This window comes from Halichoeres trimaculatus, unplaced genomic scaffold, assembly GCF_033239565.1.
Source record: "Halichoeres trimaculatus isolate MK-OKI-2021-1 unplaced genomic scaffold, fHalTri1.1 fHalTri1_scaffold_5, whole genome shotgun sequence".
NCBI classification, from domain to species: domain Eukaryota; kingdom Metazoa; phylum Chordata; class Actinopteri; order Labriformes; family Labridae; genus Halichoeres; species Halichoeres trimaculatus.
The window spans coordinates 37,963,589-37,985,069 of record NW_027437183.1 but is presented as its reverse complement, the minus strand read 5'-3'; the positions used below and the strand labels follow the sequence as shown (position 1 = coordinate 37,985,069).

The window sequence follows — 21,481 nt, the reverse complement described above, 5'->3', positions numbered from 1 at the left end:
CGGCCTGTGACAGGGGTATTACGGCTTCAAATCGTACAGTGGTAGAAACAGTACACGCTCTCCATTTTCTACAGGCTATGGTTAAAACACTTACAGCAGCAGATATTCAAGAGACGAGTAGAGTCTGAAAGAGACATTTAAAGCCTACCTTCTCCAGATTCCAGTACACATCAGACCAGGACCAGAGACAGCGTGTGAGACACTAAAATGACTGCAGAAGACATTAAAAGGTGTTTAATAACTACTGAGATATAAAGACACACCTTTTTACAGAGTGTCATGATGAACAATCTGCTGGGATGTGAGTGTGTTGATTCAAGTCCATATGAAGGCGACACAGCAGACATCAGTCTGCAGGGTCACACAGTCAATGAAAACCATGATCTGTTACAGTCCACAGAGCTGCAGGTCCAGGCCCTGCAGGAAGAGCCAGACTAGTTATGGTCCTTCATCCACTGCTCGGTCCACTGCACAATCTGGTCCAGGTTCTTCTCCAAGTCCTCTGGACTGTTACTGGGCAGCTGGTGGACGATGTCATGGCTGTAGGCCTCCATGGCCTCCTCGTAGATGGTCTGAAAGATCTCACACTGCACGTTGTCCTGCAGCTTTTTTCCTGCGTAGCCTCTGTCAGGTCAAACACAGGAAGAGGTCATCTTCAGCCTGCTCTGGTCCCTAAAGCACAAAGATTTCTCCAGATTGCTGGAATCAGGATACCATGAACTGTAGGTGCCAGGATATTCAAAGTCTTCCCACTGACAAACACGCTTCTAAAGAGTGATTTCATAATAAGAGGTACAGTTGAAGTCCATGGGGTACACTCATCAATCTTTAGAGGTGTCCCAGTCTGATATTGATATCGGATATCGGTCTGATATCAGCAAAAAAAAAAAGTATCAGTATCGTATCGGTATGCATCTAAAATCTGCGATGTAAGCACTACGATATAAGCAGTTTCTGTTGCCTATTGGTTAATAATAAATGGATCAGTTTTTCATCATACCTACTGTTGCTGACTACTGTTCTTTGTTTGAATAATATCACTTAATCAAGCCTTTTCTAACATGGCAGACATACTACAGAATAAGTCATAAAAGTATGCATGTTTAATGCTGATATCGTATCAGATTAATATCGGTATCAGCCATTACTCATTGCTGCAGTATCGGTATCGTATCGGAAGTGAAAATGTAACATTGGGACATCCCTATCAATTTTACTAAATATTCTTTTCCAGCAATGACCAATTTTACAGTGGGTCATTTGGTGATATTTCACTTTCATTTAATACAGAAAGTTAACAGCTTCCATCATTTATTCAGGTTTTTTTTTCAGTATTAATCCTTCAAAGTAATCATTTAAACACGACAAAGGTGTTTTAAAAACTGTTTAAATGATTAATTTAGATAAATTAACTCACTTTGTGTGTGTCAGAGAAATCTGTCAACTGTGTTACCCTTTGAAAAATCCCTATAAATCAGCAATGGTTTGCTCCTAAGTCACATGACCCAAATCAACTGAGGTCCCATCCTTTTTGGTGGGAACCTTGAAGAAAGAGTGACATGTTTCAGCTCCTCCTCATCAATATTTCATCAGAATGATTGTCTGTACATGGGGCGCACTAATTCTTCGTCAACTGTGTTACCAACATTTTCTGCTATTCTTACCAGAAAGATGTTATAAAGACCAAACTGTAATGAAAATGAGCAGAAATATGAGCTGATGGAGGTCAGGTGGTGGTATGTTCACAGTCTGCAGTTAGCACAAGGGACAAAAATGGAGGAAATGTTGACTGTGTCAGCATCACTACAAGGAGGCTAAAGAGCCGCTTGTGGCTCCAGAGCCACAGGTTGCAGACCCCTGTTCTGGACATATAAAGCAAAAAAGCATGGTTTCTTTTCTTTTTTTTTGTATACCTGAAATAGTCTCCTGATTATCACTCTAAAATTAATTCACAATATTTCAACACAGTTTCAAGGACTGGTGAATCTCCGGCCAGCTTTCCTTCTGAGAGACTCTGCCTCTCTAAGAGGTTGGTTCTTATACCCAGTTGTCTTGTTGACTCGCTGTCAATAAACCTAATTAGTCTTAAAAAGCTCCAACAGCTGTTTCTCATCTTCTCATCAAATAGTCAAATGTCTGACTTTAAAGATTTAATATGTTGTCTATATTCTGTTGTGACTAAAAATGGGTTTGTGCCATTTGTAAATCAATGATTTCCGTCTGTATTTAAAATGTCCCGTCTGTTTTGAAATGGTGTTGAATATGATAGAGTGATGAAGAGGAGGGGTTACCTGCTCTCCAGCCTGGTGTACAGCTGTGTGTTGTCCGTGCGGAGGACAAAGACAATATGAAACCAGCGCTCAGGAAACAAATCACAGCCGTGGTAGTCCACTATCACTCCTCCTTCCTCCATCTTTTCATCCAGCTCGTCCACCACCTGCAGCAGAGTCACATGAAGCATTTACCTCAGGTCTAGATCCAAGCAGCAGCTCATCACTGCTCTCACAGCTGTGTTAAGAAACAGCCTCATATCCACAAACGTGTCAGGATGTAGGGTCCGAGTGTGGAGGAAAACTCACCCGGTCTTCATCCAGAATGGGACACTGATACTCTTCATCATAGCCATCATACAACTGTCCTGTTGGAGACAGACAGCCTCAGTGTGAAGTACTGTTAGCATGCAGCCAATGAGAACACAGACAGTGGCAGCACAGGAACCAGTGTTTCTGAGTAAATGAGAGTGTTTCTTTGTTATACATGTTCATTTCACACTGCTCACCTTCCTGAGCCAGGTCTCCAATGTTAACGTAGGTCAGTCCTGTCCTCTGAGCCAGCTCCTTCCCTAATGTGGTCTTTCCAACACCAGGGGTCCCTGCAGGGGAGAAAAAACACATAAAACACCACATCAGACCACATGTCCTCTGAAAACTACTGCCTGTTTACAGCTGTAGTCACAAAAAACATCCTTGTGTGAGACCGGATCAGGTTCACATCTGAAGAGCCCCCTTTATGACACTATTCATACGGGATCAGTATTACTTGAGGACCACTGGGCAGTTTAAAAATCAACCCCTGGTGTGGATTTTTGGCACATTCACACTGGATATGCAGAGCCTGTAACTGACTTTATTTCAGTGATGTTCCTGATGAAAAACACCACTAAGACCCACCATGCTTTTGCAGCAGCATCACAATCTGCAGCTTACAGAAGATGTCCAAACTTTAGGTAATGATACAGTCTAAAATAATGGTTTTGAGGTGTCTGTGCAGGTGAATCAGTGGTTACATACATATCCTCCTGACTACCAGTAGTTCAAATTTGTCCTCTGTGGAGGACATTTGTAAACCTAAATATCTTCCACTTACTTCACACTACTGAATAAACTCCTCATGCCATCTACAGAGGACATTTAGGGCTTTTCAATGATACCAAATGATCAAGGGTGGGGCTTTGGTACCTTTCTCTTTTTCATTAAGTGGAAGTGCAATTTATGGGAAGAGAAAAAGTAAGTGTATAAAACTTTTTAATAAGCAAATTTTGGCTTGAAAATTTTGGTGGCATATTTTATATGGGACTCTTAACAACACATTTAAACATTGTCTGAATAATTTTTTACTGTATTTTAGCATTGTAATATGCATTGTAATATACATAATATCTGAAATATAAAAAAGTTTTTTTTCCAAAAAAATGTGTTCAGTATTCTAATAACCTCACAAAGATTAGGGAATCTTAAAATCTTTATGACAATATTTTTTTTCCTGGTAGTCAGGAGGATATGGGATCAAAAACAGGAAGCATTTTCCATATTCTGACTTGGGATCTGTGGAGACATGTAAATTCTTTCTAACCCAGATAAAGGCATGCAATACGCTCAACTGATTTTTATATAGATCTCTGATAATGTTGTCCAGGTGAGGATGTATACTTGGGTATGGCTAAATGGTCTTTATAGTGCGGCTGGGAAAAAAAAGACATGACTTGTAAATGTTTACACCAAGAGGCACACATTTGAAACATTGTATTAATTCAAAACGAGAGGTGAAGTTTCCTTGTCTTTTTTAAAAAAGTTCGCGTCATTAGTAGAGCCCGAGCCGATTATGCCTGTCACGGCCAAAATGTAGCCAATTATAAAATTTTTTTGCTCTGCTGAGATTCTGTCACTCCTGCTCTTGTGTGTCTGTGTGCTGGGTCCCGAAAGTTGTTTTTTTGTGAGATAAACAGAGATAAATGCTACTGTTAATTCACATGTCCACCATTATCTAATGTAAGACTATAATACAGCGTTTTAACGTTGTGTAAGTTGCTCATTGTGTGTTTACAGTTTGACTTTTTTTCTTCTTACCTTGTTTAAAGTTTGACTTCTTTATTTATTATTGTGTTTACAGCTTGTTCTTATTTATCATTGGTTTACACTACAGTTCTTATGTTGACAGATTTATAATTAAAGTTACTTGTTTATTTTAATAGTGTTCTGTCTCTGTCTTTAATCATATGGGTATTATAATGATTTGTGATTATATACAGTATATATCCTGTGTATATCAATGAATTTATTATATGTATCAGCCCATATATATCAGATATCGGTCAATATATCAGATATCAGCCAATATATCTGATATCGGCTTTATTTTGCCCCAAGTATCGGAATCAGCCCCAAAAATGCCATATCGGTCAGGCTCTGGTCATTAGCATAGAAATACACCTCATATTTGGTATCATCAGAGCTGCTCTTCAGGCAGTCATGTGGTTCCTCTGGTGGACAACTCTTAGACTGTACAGTACAGGGATCAGACTGTAGTCAGACTGATGGAGGGTACTTTACATACATACCTTTTATATATATATATATATATATATATATATATATATATATATATATATATATATATATATATATATATATATATATATATATATATATATATTATGATAGACTAATATGATCTTTTTAGGTTTAATAGTTGGAGTCCTAAAAAACATACAACACTCACTGATTGGTTTCCCGTGTTCTAGAAACAGCCGGTGAAGATTTTGAAAGATTAAAAATATGAAACACACTGTTCTAGCAGATAGTACACAATACCCTTAAGTTAAATACAGTAAAGTGATGAGTAATAAAATCAGAAAATGGTAGTTTAATCACCTGTTAACAGGATGTTTGGTCTCTTCCTCATCTTCATGCCTCTGTGAGCAGCGCACACGTGTTTCTGTGTCCGGCACCTTCAACACAAAATATCTGACTTTATCCTGGGTGAAACAAGCAGCACTACAACACTGACCTGACGGACAGAAGCACACAAACACACCTGGACAACTGAGACGTGAAATACACGGTCCCTGGGCTCCTGGCTGTCTACCGTCACCACACAGCACCACTGTGCACAAACACTGCCGTAAACCGTCCGAGGCTTCGCGGCCATTTTACGGCAGTACACAGTCAATCTGCGGCAGACAACGGATTTCAGAATTTAAATGAACAAAGTTTGAGAGGAAGTCTCAAAGTTATCGAGATAAAACCCAAAGTTAAAAACAGGACTCAGCTCCAAGGGGTGTTTTTCTGTAGTGTTCAAGTCTGTGTCCCATTTATCAGGTTTGATTCAGATTTAGAGGGGCGGGCAATCTGATACTGACACTCATGCTACGACAAGGTAAGTTTACTAACATAAGGAGATAACCCAATGACTAATAAGGCCAGTTTAGGTCATCTAAACTAAAACCCTAACCTGCTGAGAAATGTGGTACAGTTCAAACACACAGTGAGACCCTGAAATGTACTCTAAGGGAGAGACCTGACTCTAGTTTGCTGCCTGCTGTAATGCGATGTATTATCCCTGTGAATGTGTGTCGTTGGTGTTTTAATAGAAACTGTGTGCTGTGTGTTTCAGGGTGCTCGGTGCTGCTGTTAAACTGAAGCAGCTCAGTGAGGATGTCTGTGGGAGAGAAATCTCCTCTTAGCAGGGTCAGTAATTTAACACGAGTGCTCTGTCATCTGTTTATGTGAAGATATGATCAAAATATGATTGTTTATATGTTGCAGCTCTAGGAACAAATGAAGAGCACACAGCCACAGTGTGCGTTCTCTGTGTGTGTTGTCTGCTCTAATCGCTCTGCAAAGGTTTGAGAACCCAGGGGACCAGTTTATGGATTTTAAAGTCAGATTTGGTCCCCTTTTTGGCTTGCAGAGGATTTCCCTCTTCTCTTTGGGGCCCAGGACTCAGCGTCCTTTATTTCCAAAAAGAATATCAGATTTGGATCCCCCAGACCACAGGACAGTATTACACTTCCATGGTCAGGCCCAGTCGTAGGTGTTTATGAATGAATCATGTTTTGTATCATGGAGGTCAAAAGGTTTTCCCCCTACTTTTCACACAGAAACCAAATTATTTTACAAAACCAAAAACTACTGGAGTCTAAATCCTTACCCTGCCTAGTGCTAACAGTCAGATGTGTCCTTTTGCTGATAACAGCCTGCAGTAGTTTGTTTTAGTTTGTAACAAGTCTTTGACACACCTCCCGAGGAATCTCAGACCATTCTTCTTTGGCATATCACACAAGCTCCTCCATGTCTTCTGGTATGGACCCTGCTCTTCAGTTCAGCCCCCTCTTACACATTTTCAGTGGGATTCAGGTCAGGGCTTTGTTTAGGCCAGTCAGCGGTCATGCTCTTGGCTTGCAAGTCCATTTCTGGGACATCAGGGCTGTCTCCTTTGGCCCTTTGACAGTTCCTGACTCAGCTAAGTGAACTTGGGTAGGTTGGCCGTTGTTCTGGGCTTTTTAGAGGTTTTCTTTCCAGAGTCCAGTTTGAGATCTTTGTCTTCCTACCTCTCCCAGACCCAGACTTCTTCTGGACTGTGTGGCCCTCTGCTCTGAATTTCTTGATGATACTTCTCTCTCCACTCTCTTGACACGCTGTCATAACTTTCTTTATCCTTCTCCTTATTTGTAATAGGGCTGAACGATTTTGGAAAAGAATCTAAATGCGATTTTTTTTAGACCGATATTATGATTGCGATTTAGCATACGATTTTTTTTTGGGGGGGGGTGGACTTTTATCTTCTGCATTGTTCACTTAACACAAGTTTTAAGTAATTTCATAGTATGACTAACCAACAAAAGATACTGTTGACATTTAAACAAGTCTTTTTTGTATTCCTTAATTGAAAAAGAAAAAGGAATACTGTGAAATTTTACTGACCTCCAGTGTCAGTAAGAGTAACAAACCATACAGAAAAAAGTGACAAAGGGGCGTGGCTCTACGATCTACTAGATGGATCTTTGTAGCTCACAGGGTTTGTTTTGCCAGAAAAAACAGCATTTTGCCTTTTGCTGGTTTTAAGGGAGAACAAGTACAAGTTACTATATTCCCTCCATGTCTGTGTACATAAACCTTTTTTTTCTCTAATTGCAGCCTTTGGGATTTGAAAATTGCATTCTAGTACACTGCAATGTTGGTTTAAAATCGATTAATTGTTCAGCTCTACTTTGTAAGTGTCAACACTTTTTTCTTCAGTATGGATTGATGTCCATGGGGCTTTTGGCTCCAGTGACAGCTAAAGGCCTGAGCTGAGCTTTTCATTCTGTGTGTAAAGTGGAGGAAAACCCTCAGTTTGAACTGGATTTAGTGTAATAGTTTGGCTGTAATTTATTGATCTGACCCATTGAATTAAAATGTTTTTGAAGAAGCCATGCTTTTTAGTCCCAGGTTGTTGCTGATAGATCTTTGATTCTTTGTGTCTGACTCTCTCCAGCAGTTGAACAGCTGGGTGGATCCATCCTTCTTTGATTTCCCAGCAGACAGTCTCTCTGTGCCTGCCCGGAGAAAAGGGGGTCAGGGTTTAAACTCAAAGTGCGAAGCAAAGAAGAGCAGAAAGAGGAAAGGAGAGAGCAGCTCAGATGCTCTGAAGTCCTCTCTGCTCAAAGAGCTGGCTCACAGGGACCAGAATGAACCCTGGGTGGACCGATACACACCTCGCTCACAGGTCAGACTTTGTGTTGTTCATCATAACCTCATAACATCATGCAGCAGCTGTACAGCAGGGGTCATTTTCCCTCAGCTCACCTGGGTGAAAGTCATTCATGAGGCACAAATCTACTTAATCTTCACAATAAAGACTATCAACAGGATAAAATTGTACCACAGTTAAAATCTGATGAATAGTTATCTAGGGATGGGTACTGAAGCAGGTACTTTTTTAGGTAGGGACCGAATTCTGACACAAGTACTGGGTACCGATTCATGTAAAGTCAAAAGGTACCATGTTAAGGTACCTAAATGCATCTTTGTGACTTTGAGGAAGTGAAAGAGCAGGCGAATTTCCATGCTGCACATGAACACAGCATTCCAAGTTTATATATTGAAGAATAAATATGTTAAATTGAAAAAATATATATATTTCATTATTAAACAAATTGATATTTTTTACCACATTAACACACAAAAGTACAGAAAGTTGGTACCGTTGAGTACCGGTATCGATTGCCAGGTACCAGGCATTGGTACCGTATCATTTCAACTGTGAAAGGTACCCATCCCTATAGTTATCTAAATGAGACATTTTTGAATTTATAAAATTGTACATCTTTTTTGTTTTTAAAAAATTAACATAACTTTCAAAATTTTTGAAATTTGCAAAAAATGAAAGAAAAAATGTAATTAAAAAAAATCGAAAACATTTTAAAAAAGTTGAAAAAATTCCTAAGATTTTAAAATTTCTGAAATTTGTAAAAAAAAATCACAAAATTAGTAGAATTTTGGAAATTGGTAAAATTTCCAATGATAACAAAAAATATAGATTTCATTTTTCATTTCTGCATTTTAAAAATTTTCAACAACTGAAAAAAGTGACATTTAATAAATTTTCAAAAAATGTATAAACATTTGAAACAATACTTGAATTAAATAACATAAAATGATAATAATCCTGAATAATCCTTCTTTTCCTCTGTCTCACCACATATCAAGCATGTGTATTAAGCTGGCATGTTGTCAGTTAAATGAATCCACCCACACAGAATTAAGATCTGTATTTTCCTCCAGATTTGTCTTTTTGTAGATCTTACCAGGGCTGTAAAACTTGAGGTTAGTCACAGGTGCATGGAAAGTTGGTGGATTGTTGATGTTGTAGGAGGTGAAGTAGAGCGGTGACAGGCTTTATTGACAGATGGGATGAAGATTGAGTTCAGCAAAATGTTAAATCATGATTATATTTCGTGTCAGTGTCTTTAATCATCAATACCCTCTTTAAGAAAAATAACAAATATTTATTTCAAAAATATTTTTTTAAAGCTACAAGGACTGCAAAGAAGTCAAAGAGCCACATGAGGCTCCAGAACTGCAGGTTAAGGATTCTTGCTTTACAGGGACAAAAGCATTGATTCAACACAGAATTTCATCACAGGCATGAGCCTGCTTAAAAAACTGGAAACTTCCCCTGTAACAATTCAATTCAACTGTAATGGAGACTGTCTGTTGTATTGATGACTCTCTATGTATGTGTGTGTGTGTGTGTGTGTGTGTGTGTGTGTGTGTGTGTGTGTGTGTGTGTGTGTGTGTGTGTGTGTGTGCCCGCGTGCGTGTGTGTGTGTGTGTGTGTGTCTGTGTCTGTGTCTGTGTCTGTGTCTGTGTCTGTGTGTGTGTGTGTGTGTGTGTGTGTGTGTGTGTGTGTGTGTGTGTGTGCAGGCTGAGCTCGCTGTGCACAAGAAGAAGATTGAGGAAGTGGAGAGCTGGCTGAGAGGTTTCTCCTCACAGGTACCTGAAGTTTCACTTTCATTTCAGCAGCTGAATCTTGTTTCAATCATCCTCTCTGCTAGAGATGGGTATTGAATTAGGTACTTTTATAGGTACTGACCAAATTCTGTCAAAAGTACCAGGTACTGATACATGTAGAATCAAAAGGTACCATGTTTAGGTACCTAAATGCATCTTTGTGACTGTGAGGGAGTGGTAGCCAATTTTCCATGCTGGACATGAACACAGCATTGCAAGGTTATATAATGAAGAATAAATTTGTGTAGTTGAAAAAAAAACATGTACTTTGTTTCTAAACTAATTGATATTTTGACCATGTGAACACAAAAAAATTACAGAAAATTGATACTGTTGAGTACCGGTACCGATTGCCAGATACCGGTCATCGGCACTGTATAGTTTCAAATGTGAAAGGTACACATCCCAACCCTCTGCCCTGTTGCTTCATCCAGAGCTGTGAAGAACAACATCAGCTCTCCTCTCTGTGCAGTTCAAAAAGTCAGGTGTCAGCAGGCCTTGGTGCCTGTGGGAGAAACAGGTTTCAGACTTGTTAACTGGACTGAGAATGATGCAGCACATGGGCGAAGGAGTCCTTGCTGAGTCCCTTCTTGCTAACTGGGTGGTGGAGGGGGTGAGCCTTTGTTCACAGAGGCAGTTAAAGAGTTTTCTGTCTGTGCTCCACCACAGGGGGGCGTGCTGCTACTGACTGGACCCTCCGGCTGTGGTAAGACAGCCACAGTCCGGGTTCTGTGTGGAGAGCTGGGTCTTCGGGTCCAGGAGTGGACCAACCCCACACACCTGGACCACTACAGCAGCAGTGATCAAGGTGAGGACCCTGATGGTGGTGTTACCTGGCTCACACCTCTGTGGGTTAATTCATATGTTTGTGTTACTGACAGCCAGTGCTTATCACAGAGCTGAGTTAGGGCTCACACAGTGTCTGCTGATACTGTCTGTGTGTGACTCTGTCTCTTCCTCTTTAACCAGACTGGCGGATGATGGACTTCTCCTTCTCCTCCTCCCAGTTAGCCCAGTTTCAGGACTTCCTGCTTAGAGCTAACAAGTATAATTGTTTGAAGATGACGAGTGATGGAGGAGCCTCAGACAGGAAGGTCATCCTGGTGGAGGTAAATAAAGTTATTCCTCTTCATCCTGTCCCTGGCACAGCATGAGGAGGGTTGACGTGGCTGGACAGGCTGGACGGTCTACACTCAATGCCCCAAACAGAAGACCAGCAGACTGTTTGAGGCTGACTAACTCTTTCTGCTTGGTCTTGGATTGGATGGCTTTGATGTGTTTAAATGTTTCCAAGATGCCTGGTCTTCTGTTTGTATGTGCAGCTGCTCTTATCTGTCTCTTATCTGCCCCTCTTCACTGTGACACTCTTAAAAAGGAGATTTAATCTCAGTGGGTTTGGTTCCCTGGTTAGATATAGGTTAACAAAAAACACAAAGAAATACAACATTTTGATCTCAGAGATCTGAAAATGTTTCCTTTGAAGTTTCTTGTTGACCACTGTGTGCTCTCTTGTATGGTCTGGTTGTTTTGATGATCCTACGATGCTGTGTTTGCATTAATGTGGGTCAACCCTGCCTGCTGTCTCCTCAGGATTTTCCAAACCAGTTCTACAGACAGCCAGGCAGCCTGCACGATGTCCTGAGGTGAGAACCAAGGTTATAATAGTTTTAGATTTGTCATTATAGTTTAGTTTTAGTTAGTTTTGACATTGTTTTCTCATTACAGTCTAGTTTTCATTAGTTTTAGAGCAGGCATTCTAGTTTTTATTTAGTTTGGTTTTTGCAACAAGGCTTAGTTTTAGTTTAGTTTCAGTTTAGTTTTAGTTTTTTCATACCTTATTAACCAGGCACAGGATTCAAAAAGGTCAGAGTAAATATTTTTTAATACTGTTTATTTTCAAGTCCAACATAGTGCTGTAACAATAAAGTCAGACTCACTTGCAATAAAACTATTACAGATGCTCTGATTCATTGCCCCCCTACGTTTTGTCGCAGCACAGCACACAACCAGTCAGTGCAGTAAACAAGCACGTCCCAGTAAGTCACTATGATGGTGCTGTACGGCGCTGACAACTGCCGAAAACTATTGTAAAATTGGTTGGGAAAATGTGTCGGGTTAGTTTAAATCCTAAAGGCTATTAACATTGTCAGAAACTATAACTAAGGAAATTTTGTCTATGATTTTAGTTAATTAGAGTTAGTTTTATGAACACAAGGTACAGTTTTAGTTTACTTATCGTTTTTGTTTTCTTTTCTAGTTTTTATTAGTTTGAGTTAACTGCAATGTTCGTTTTCAGTTTCGTTTTAGTTAACTATTACAACCTTGGTGAGAACTCAGAGTAAATCCTGACCCTGTGCTCTGTCTGACCCTGTGCTTCATGTGTTGCTCTGTGTGTTTTCTAGGCGCTTTGTAAAGACCAGTCGATGTCCCCTGGTGTTCATCGTGTCTGACAGCCTCAGCGGGGACAGCAGCTCACGTTTTCTTTTTCCAAGAGAGATCCAGGAGGAGCTGCACATCACCAGCATCAGGTCTGACATAGGGCTGCAACTAACCATTATTTTTAATGCCAACTAATCTATTGGTTATTTTTTTCGATTAGTCAATTAATCATGATTATTTTGTGTTTCAACCTAATTTGGCCTTTAAAATGTGTAGACCTTTAAAATTCAACCTGTGTGTTGCATTTTCACTGCATTTACTCAGAGTAAGGCTCACACCTCTGATTGGTCAGCCCTGTGTCATGTTTGTTTGTTTGTCTTTAATTCATTCATGATGTGATAAAAATATTTAAAGTATAATACAAAATAAAACAAACCCCAAAAAATCTCAAAACGAATGAGGCAGGTAACTAGACAAATGAAGTTGTTGTTCGCATTGTTGGACAGACCGCTTATGAGTGACTTTGAGATTGTTTTCCAATGTTCAGTTGCTCACTGGGGCTTGCTTTGCTCTCTGTGTGATCCTGCTGGACTCTCCCAGCTCTTCATATCAACCCATTAAGTTAAGTTTCTCTACATGGGCTACCTGATGGTACAAATTTTCAAAATTTTCTCATGCCCGCTCTGCCCCTCCTCCTCCCCGCTGAGTGTTTGAGTGTGAGAGCTCCTTCAGATAAATGTCCTCTCTTTTAAAAAGTTAAAACAAAAAAAACCCTAAATGATCCCAAAATATGACTCACAGATGGCTCTAATTTAAATCAATGATGGTGTGCTTTTTAAATTATTCACAATGGTAGATAACTTAATAGTTCCTCTGGTAGTTTACCTGATGGTTCCTCTGGTAGTTTACCTGGTGGTTCCTCTGGTAGTTTACCTGATGGATCCATTTGTAGTTTACATGATGTTTCATCTGGTAGCTTACCTAAAAGTTGCATTTGTAGTTTACCTGATGGTTCCATTTGTAGTTTACCTGATGGTTCCTCTGGTAGTTTACCTGATGGTTCCTCTGGTAGTTTACCTGATGGTTCCTCTGGTAGTTTACCTGATGGTTCCATTTGTAGTTTACCTGATGGTTCCATTTGTAGTTTACCTGATGTTTCATCTGGTAGCTTACCTAACAGTTGCATTTGTAGTTTACCTGATGGTTCCATTTTGGTTTACCTGATGTTTCATCTGGTAGCTTACCTAACAGTTGCATTTGTAGTTTACCTGATGGTTCCATTTGTATTTTACCTGATGTTTCATCTGGTAGCTTCCCTAAAAGTTGCATTTGTAGTTTACCTGATGGTTCCATTTGTAGTTTACCTGATGGTTCCATTTGTAGTTTACCTGATGGTTCCATTTGTAGTTTACCTGATGTTTCATCTGGTAGCTTACCTAAAAGTTGCATTTGTAGTTTACCTGATGGTTCCTCTGTTAGTTTACCTGATGGTTCCATTTGTAGTTTACCTGATGGTTCCTCTGTTAGTTTACCTGATGGTTTCATTTGTAGTTTACCTGATGGTTCCTCTGTTAGTTTACCTGATGGTTCCTCTGTTAGTTTACCTGATGGTTCCATTTGTAGTTTACCTGATGTTTCATCTGGTAGCTTACCTAATAGTTGCATTTGTAGTTTACCTGATGGTTCCTCTGGTAGTTTACCTGATGGTTCTTCTTGTAGCTTACCTGACCTTTCATCTGGTAGCTTACGTAATACTTGCATTTGTAGTTAACCTGATGGTTCCTCTGGTAGTTTACCTGATGGTTCCTCTAGTAGTTTACCTGATGGATCTTCTTGTAGTTTACCTAATGGTTCCTCTAGTAGTTTACCTGATGGTTCTTCTTGTATTTTTACCTCGTTTACCTGACCTTTCATCTGGTAGCTTACCTAATAGTTGCATTTGTAGTTAACCTGATGGTTACATTTGTAGTTTACCTGACGGTCCCATTCGTAGTTTACCTGATGGTTCCATTTGTAGTTTACCTGATGGTTCCTCTGGTAGTTTACCTGATGGTTCCTCTGGTTGTTTACCTGATGGTAGTTTACAGGTTATCTTAGTAGAACCTGCTGTGCAGAACTCAGTGCAGAACTGTGAGCAGTATTTTGTTTAGCTCCTCAGCTGTCAGCTCTCTGCCATCACTGTTGCATTGAAGATGTGATCTTAATCAGACATGGTCACCTTTGAGTGTGTGTTGTGTTTTTTTGTGTCCAGTTTTAACCCCGTGGCCCCGACCACCATGATGAAGGTTCTGAGCCGGATCTCTGCTCTGGAGGCAGGAAAGGTGAGAAGATGTCCTGAAGGTGATAGAGCTGGAAAGAGCTTCATGTGTCTGAGTGTTTTGTTTGTCAATCCTCTGAGCAGAGCGGAGGGAGGAGGTGTGTCTCAGACCCTGCAGAGTTGGAGACGCTGTGCTCAGGAAGCTCAGGAGATATCCGCAGTGCCATCAACAGCCTCCAGTTCTCCTCACTCACAGGTCAGGGCCACATCCTCATCCCTAAAACTTCTGTGTAGTCCTGCCCTGAACCTGTACCTCTCACCACACTGCAGACTCATCTCTGGAGCAGAGGCTGTGGAGGATGAAGAAGGACCGAGCAGGGACTTCTGTGGGGAAAGCTACCTCCAGAACAAACCAGAAGAAGAAGTCCAAACGGGGGAAGGAGCAGGAGGAAGAACAAGCCATTGGAGGGAAAGATGCCTCTCTGTTCCTGTTCAGAGCCCTGGGAAAGATCCTGCACTGCAAACGTGAGTCAGCCCCTGCAGTTGGCTCCAGACTTTACCGTCCAGGAAGGATCTCTGTGACAGAAAGACCCCAGATCAACCACATGAATGTGTCTGTCAGCAGGGGCTGCTTGAGGTTCTTGGGTTATATTTTAGTTGTCTGTGCTGTCCCACAAGTGTGAGAGAGTACCCTGTGCTGCTGCTGCAGTGCTCACTTCAGCTTCAACACACAAATCTCTGGATGCCTCAAGACCTGCAGTCTTAGAGGAACACTGCCTTTTCTGCTGTTCTGCTGGTTTTCAGTGGTCTGACTTGTTTCTCAGAGCTGAATCAGTTTGTGTGTCTCTCTATCATCATCATCATCATCATCATCATCATTTTCAGGAGGGAGTGATGAAGGCTCTGAACCTGCTGAACCAGGACCCGGCCTCCCGTCCCACCTCTCCAATCATCACAGAGAACCGTTACTGGTGGACCCTGAGGTAGAGACACACTTAGGGTCTGAAGTGTCATCAGGTGGCAGCTGTTAACATCTCTCACAGCCTGTGTGTGTGTGTGTGTGTGTGTGTGTGTGTGTGTGTGTGTGTGTGTGTGTGTGTGTGTGTGTGTGTGTGTGTGTGTGTGTCTGTCTGTCTGTGTGTCTGTCTGTCTGTGTGTCTGTCTGTCTGTGTGTCTGGTGTGTGTGCATGCAGCTGGTTATAGAGCGCTCTCACATGTCCGGGGAGTTCTTCAACCTGTACCTGCACCAGAACTACCTGGACTTCTTCTCACAGGTGGAGGATGTGGAGCGGGCCAGCGAGTACCTGTCTGACGCCGACCTACTCACTGCTGATTGGACGGTCAGTCTTAAGAGTAAACCACCTTTTGCGTGTCCGTGTCTGCTTTGAATCTTGTTCAGGGAAGCACTGTTGTTCTTGAAGCCGAAGTTCAGGCTGAAAATCCATTTGTCAGAGAGGCCTGGGAGAAGAGGAGGGATGTAACGGAGCAGAGCTCCTCATCACTGCAGACACAGGTCCAGGGAAATGTGACAGGAACAGAAAATCACCCAGGTGAAGCTGGAGCAGTCCGTAACACATCCTGAACTCATTCTATCACTGATTCTTCAAAAAAAACACAAAAAAAAGGTGTGGACTAAAGACACATGTTCCGTTCCTTAAAGTCTTAAATTCATGTATCTAAAATTAATGTATTAAATTTGTTAAAAAATGTAATAAGTACGGTATCTCACAAAAGTGAGTACACCCCTCACATTTCGGCAAACATTTAATTATATCTTTGCAGTCTGCATCAACGGGCAAGAGCAAATTAATTAAGAGTTGGCTGGAAGATGTCTGTTGGGATTGTCATACAGCAGGATCCCCAACCATTGTCTATAGAGTTTTTGGCCTTCAATTTCTTTCAAGATGGAATCAGAAAGGTCTTAAAAAGTCTTAAATTTGACTCGCTGAAATCTGCAGATACTACTCTGCCTTCCAAATTATTATGCTAATTGTATTTTTCACAAATTTTCCTACATAGTTAATTCAAATAACAGTCAGCATAATTTTGAAGCCATCAGCCATTAGAGTTTAATGCAGATGCTATTAAACAAACCTCTAATGTTAACAGAATTAAACAAATAAAAAAATTGATGTCTCTGTCTGGCATTAAGGAGAGCATCTGGATATGTCTGCAGCTGCAGCCAGTTCAGGTCTGGGTCTAAGAAGGGAGAGGAGCTGTAAAAAGCTCTTCATCTGAACCATGACTCTGTTTTACAAGAGTCACTGAAGCACATGAACAATGTCACATGTTCCATTCATGTTGTGTCTGTCAGAGTCGCAGCACCATGGGCGGTTATGGCAGTTCAGTGGCCACCAGGGGGCTCCTCCACTCCAACTCTCAGCAGGTCTCCGTGGGCTTCAGACCCCTGCACAAACCACACTGGCTGCTGGTTCACAAGAAGGTAACACACTCAAAGAAAACACACTTCTATTCTTTGTTTGCAGTTTGCAGAAGTGGCAGAAATATGCATTTCAAAGTAACATCAGAACATCAGTTTAAGGTTCACCAGTGCTCAGCTTTACACACTCTGGTTTTTACTCTTCTTTTTGGACATGATGTGGTGGTGATGACGTTAATGATGATGAGGTCACTGTTTTTCCATTGGTCAGCATCGGGAAAACAGCGAGGCCGCTCAGTCTCTGTTCAGGAGCTTCTGTCTGTCACCTGTCAGTCTGCAGACTCACCTGCTGCCTTACCTGGCCAAGCTGACCAACCCCATGAGGAACCAAGGTAACATACGCAGACACACACACATACACACACAGGCTATGTTTACATCAGCTCAATTTTCTGGTGTTACTAAAAGTGTTGCTATGATCTGTTTAGATGTTCTTACAGTTTCAGAGCTGTGTGTGTGCTAACATTTCAAACATTTGTGTGTTTCTGTGTCTCAGCTCAGATCGCCTTCATCCAGGACGTGGGTCAGATGTCTCTGAAAAGAGGCCCCACCAGGTATGCACACATCTATCCACCCATAATGCACCTGGACTGAGGCTTATTAGGGGCACATGGACAAGCTTTGGTTATTCAGGCTGATGATGTGGGCTCAGGTCTGGTTTAAAAATTCTAACACAGAGTATGTTTCCATGCAAGAAATGGGACATGAGTTCAGTCAGACCCAGAACAGACTGAGCATAGCTCGGTGGACACATGTACATTATGTGATTGCTATCAGACTGCGGTTGGATGTGACAGGTCTCAGTACGCCTCAGTGTTCAGCTGAAAGAGGAAGTAGATGACCATGATAAATAGGGTCGCTGCCATAGACTTGAATAAGTAGATAGGACACTCCCCTTTGAGCGGTGTGTCTTCAACAAGGCTAAGCTAGTGGGGGCAAAGTGTCAGGGTTGTAAAGGCTCAAAAACTAAAAAGACAAGGAAACCTTCACATTTTGCTGCATACGGTCACACATGATGCTGTATGGTTGAAACGAGGAAACCAGGAATGACTTTTCAGTGGTGACAATTTTTTTTGATTGTAATCAAATGTTCTGTCTTGATAGCACATATTTTGACATTAACGCTTAAGTAAACTGCATGAAAATCAGTTGAGGAATGAGCAAGATGTGATTTATTTTCAAAGCACTGGCTTTAATGAGAATGTTGCCCCTGCCACGCTTCACTTATCATAAGACACACAGCTCTCTCAAGAAAACTTTTTGAAACAAACGGAAACCGTAGTTTTCTGACTTTGAGCCGCTACATTTTTGAACCCTGCGGCTTCAACAATACTGCGCCCAAATCACAGATTTTTACAGTCTAACGAGCTTCAGGGCATCATAGCATCAAAACTAAGCAATTTCTCGATTATTTTTCGTTATCATTCAAATACGTGCCAACGACAAAATATGAGTTTTGCCGAGCAGAGTTTAGGCACAAGTAGACAGCCTGCTCTGGTGCATCCGACTGGTCTTGAGTCTGAACTGTCGCCCTCTGTTCTTCAGTAAAAACCACTGCCACCGCTCGCAGTATAAGTCTGATTGTTGTCCGAAAAGCGCAATAGCGACGGGAAAAAAGACGTCAGTGAAATGTTCTGTCTCATGCTACAGCTGTTTGTATTACAGCAGCAGTGTTAGAGGAATAAAAGCGCAGAAATTTTAAGCGCTTCATTAGACAATCTGCCAGGCTTCAGAAAACACACAGAACATACACTTAGGAACACTCGCAGGACGACAATCTGGTCATGTTTATTTTTACAAATTTATTGGCCTCCAAAATGTTATTTGTTAATTGCTCGCCCTTTTTAAATAAAATTCAAAAAGTTATTTTTTTCTGTAAGTATTCTTCATTCCTCAGACCCAGTTTGCTCACCAGTACAGTGCACTTCAAGCTTGAAATGGGATAAGTTTCTCTTCCAAAAGCACATTGTGGGCAAAGGCCTTTTTCTAACCCAGTATTAGACATTTTACACCTGCTAGGTAGGACGGGTACACTGATAACACAGAACAGAGTCAGAATCAGGTTTTGAAAAGAGTCCATGTTTTACATGTTGGAAGATATATGATACGATAGGGGATATGATACCATTATCGCAATATGAAGGGAAAATACAGTGATGTAAATTTTAGGTCATATCGCCCACCCCTAACTCAGGTGATGTGCATTTTATGGGAAAATACGGCTCCTGATGTAGTCTGTAAACATTATTATCATCATTTAACTGTCATTGGAGAATAGCAATTTAACTTAAATCGGCACCCCAAAAATCGCTATAGAATCAAATGGCATGAATAGCATATTGTCCCAGCCCTACCTCTGATGCACTGTCTTTGTTTTTGCTGCATTTCCAGTCTACAGGGTATAAAAGTTTACAACTGAAAAGGAATTTCTGTACATTCTGAAGCTTTTTTTTTCTAGTAAACATTTAAATATTTTATAGTTTAAATAAATGTTCACTTCAGTAATTCCATATGCTCATTTTCTACCTTTTACCCAAAACATTACCAGTCTTATCCCACAGTTAGGATATGCAGGTTATTATTAAACACTGGTATTAGATTGGTATCTGTATCAGTTAAAACCCAAAGCCCAGGTATCGTATCGGAACCAGAAAAGTTGGATCGGTGCATCCCTTGTTTTGTGTGCAATAGGACACGTAAGCGAGTTTTCTGGCTTCCTAACTCATTGTCTGCCAGCTGTTTCCATAGCATCTTGAATGATCCTTTAAGACCCAAATAATATTGTTTTCTATGACTATGTCAGCACCAAAACTACCCAAAAAGAGTGAACTCTGCTTTTATGTCTCTCTCCCTGTGTGTGTGTGTGTGTGTGTGTGTGTGTGTGTGTGTGTGTGTGTGTGTGTGTGTGTGTGTGTGTGTGTGTGTGTGTGTGTGTGTGTGTGTGTGTGTGTGTGTGTGTGTGTGTGTGTGTGTGTGTGTGTGGGTGTGGGTGTCTGCAGATTGAAGCTGGAAGCTCTGACAGACAAAGAGCCAGCTCGGCTGGACGTTGAGGAAGAGGAGGAGAAGAGGGAGGAAGATCAGGCTGCAGGTGATGATGCTCTATCAGCCAGTCAGCCCAAACCTATGAGCAGCCAGGTGCTGGAGGAGGAGCTGATCATTGAGGAGTACAACAGTGACTGAGACACACACACACACACACACACACACACACACACACACGCACGCACACACACACACACTCTGTTGTACTATGACATTGTCCTTTTTTGTATTTTGAGTCAGGAGGGAGATTTGAGCACTGTGAAAAGACTGAACTCTTATGAAAGGAAAGGACACTTCATGCTCAAGTTTTCAGACTTTAATTTCTTGCCCAGCTCGGCCTGTGGCAGCCGTCTTCATGCGTGTGAGGCGAGGACTGGTCTAATGCTCAGAGTGTGTTCTGGGAGGTGTGAATGTGACGCTGTTACTCAGTATTTATTTGTTGTTGTTCAGCACTTGTTTTTTGTTCTTGTCTGTTGCTCTGCTGTGTAACATGAACGTTCCCTGGGCCGAGTTCAGGCCTCAGCTGTGCTCTGTGCTCTGTGGGTGACTGCTGATGGACTGACTGACTGACAGACGGTCTAACAGAGTGTTTCTGAGCCCGTGGAGCCTGTGGATTAAAGGAAGGAGTGAATCTAATATGCGCACTGTCTTATTGTTATACTCACACACCCCTTCATCCAATATTGACTAAGCAGCTCACGTGAAGCTCCTTTAAATATTCCCTCTGGGGACACTGACAGCTAACTGTCTTTATGCAGGAAGTTCATGCTCTCCTTTCAAAATAAATCAGAATATGATTCTCATCAATGGTTCGTTCAAAATTTATGGTCTGGAGATTTTTGTATAGGCCTACATAAAGAGCCATGCATCTTGACATTTATCTGACTGTTAACCAGTTAATCTAGTGATGTCCTGGCTCTGTTAAATACTTGATTCTGGTTGACTGAAAAATCGCACTGACTTTTTTTTGTCTGCAGAAAGGCAGAAATATTCCATTTATTGCTCAAAGTAATACATCTACTCAAAGTGACATAATTAAAAACAATTAAATAATCTTTTCAGTAAATGAAAGGCTATTGTCAATCTATAAAAACCTCACACATAAAAATTCAAATACTCTCTGTAGAAAACAGTTGTACTTATAACTAACAGCTATAGTATAAATGATATTTCACACACCGTGACAGTCCACGGTTAGACCAGGGGTCTTTCCTGCAGCATTCTGACTCCTTAGCTGTAGCTTCCTGTAGCTTTAAAAATACATTTGAAAAAGTTTAATTAATGATTAATGACAGTGACACTTAATAAAATCATGCACTAACATTTTATTGAACTAAATGTTCATTACATCTGTTAATAAAGCCTGCCACTGCTCTACTTCACCTCCTGCAATATCAACAGCCCACCAACTTTCCATGCACCAGTGGCTAACCTCAAGTTTTACAGCCCTGGGAAGATAACTACATCTACAAAAAGACTAATCTGGAAGAAAATACAGATTTTAAATCTGTGTGTATAAATTCATTTAAATGGCAAAAAATAGCAAAAAATAAAAAATGTATCCTGTTTTTTAGGTCTACAATTTCATAA

General features: G+C 40.9%; 2 protein-coding genes across 4 annotated transcripts; one reads left to right on the top strand and one right to left on the bottom strand.

Annotated features, from left to right (window-relative positions):
• On the bottom strand, positions 1-5,551 carry ak6 (adenylate kinase 6). 2 transcript variants are annotated; one of them, XM_074671150.1, is made up of 6 exons: positions 5,314-5,551; positions 5,151-5,227; positions 2,780-2,872; positions 2,580-2,638; positions 2,292-2,437; positions 2-624 (listed from the first exon to the last, which is right to left on the bottom strand). In XM_074671150.1, exons 2-6 carry the CDS (start codon positions 5,185-5,187, stop codon positions 435-437), a joined length of 525 nt encoding a protein of 174 aa, XP_074527251.1. In that variant the 5' UTR covers positions 5,188-5,227; positions 5,314-5,551; the 3' UTR covers positions 2-434. The 2 variants fall into 2 exon arrangements, with proteins under 2 accessions (XP_074527252.1, XP_074527251.1); XM_074671151.1 differs by having other exon boundaries at positions 1-624; positions 5,151-5,551.
• Positions 5,515-20,551, top strand: rad17 (RAD17 checkpoint clamp loader component). 2 transcript variants are annotated; one of them, XM_074671148.1, is made up of 17 exons: positions 5,515-5,655; positions 5,893-5,966; positions 7,759-7,986; positions 9,687-9,755; positions 10,443-10,581; positions 10,743-10,882; positions 11,364-11,416; positions 12,176-12,301; positions 14,404-14,473; positions 14,554-14,665; positions 14,740-14,934; positions 15,295-15,392; positions 15,603-15,749; positions 16,724-16,852; positions 17,061-17,181; positions 17,346-17,403; positions 19,849-20,551. In XM_074671148.1, the coding sequence occupies exons 2-17, from the start codon at positions 5,934-5,936 to the stop codon at positions 20,027-20,029; spliced, it is 1,899 nt and encodes a 632-aa protein (XP_074527249.1). In that variant the 5' UTR covers positions 5,515-5,655; positions 5,893-5,933; the 3' UTR covers positions 20,030-20,551. The 2 variants fall into 2 exon arrangements, with proteins under 2 accessions (XP_074527249.1, XP_074527248.1); XM_074671147.1 differs by having other exon boundaries at positions 7,756-7,986.
• The last annotated feature ends 930 nt before the right edge of the window (positions 20,552-21,481 follow it).

What these genes read in the sequence shown, in the direction of transcription:
- ak6 (XM_074671151.1), bottom strand. Translation starts at nt 5,187, where the DNA reads ATGAAGATGAGGAAGAGACCAAACATCCTGTTAACAG. An exon ending in ACCAAACATCCTGTTAACAG is followed by an intron (nt 2,873 to 5,150) that starts GTGATTAAACTA and finishes TCTCCCCTGCAG; the next exon opens with GGACCCCTGGTGTTGGAAAG. An exon ending in CCATTCTGGATGAAGACCGG is followed by an intron (nt 2,438 to 2,579) that starts GTGAGTTTTCCT and finishes ACTCTGCTGCAG; the next exon opens with GTGGTGGACGAGCTGGATGA.
- rad17 (XM_074671147.1), top strand. Translation starts at nt 5,934, where the DNA reads ATGTCTGTGGGAGAGAAATCTCCTCTTAGCAGG. An exon ending in AGAAATCTCCTCTTAGCAGG is followed by an intron (nt 5,967 to 7,755) that starts GTCAGTAATTTA and finishes GACTCTCTCCAG; the next exon opens with CAGTTGAACAGCTGGGTGGA. An exon ending in TGAGAGGTTTCTCCTCACAG is followed by an intron (nt 9,756 to 10,442) that starts GTACCTGAAGTT and finishes GCTCCACCACAG; the next exon opens with GGGGGCGTGCTGCTACTGAC.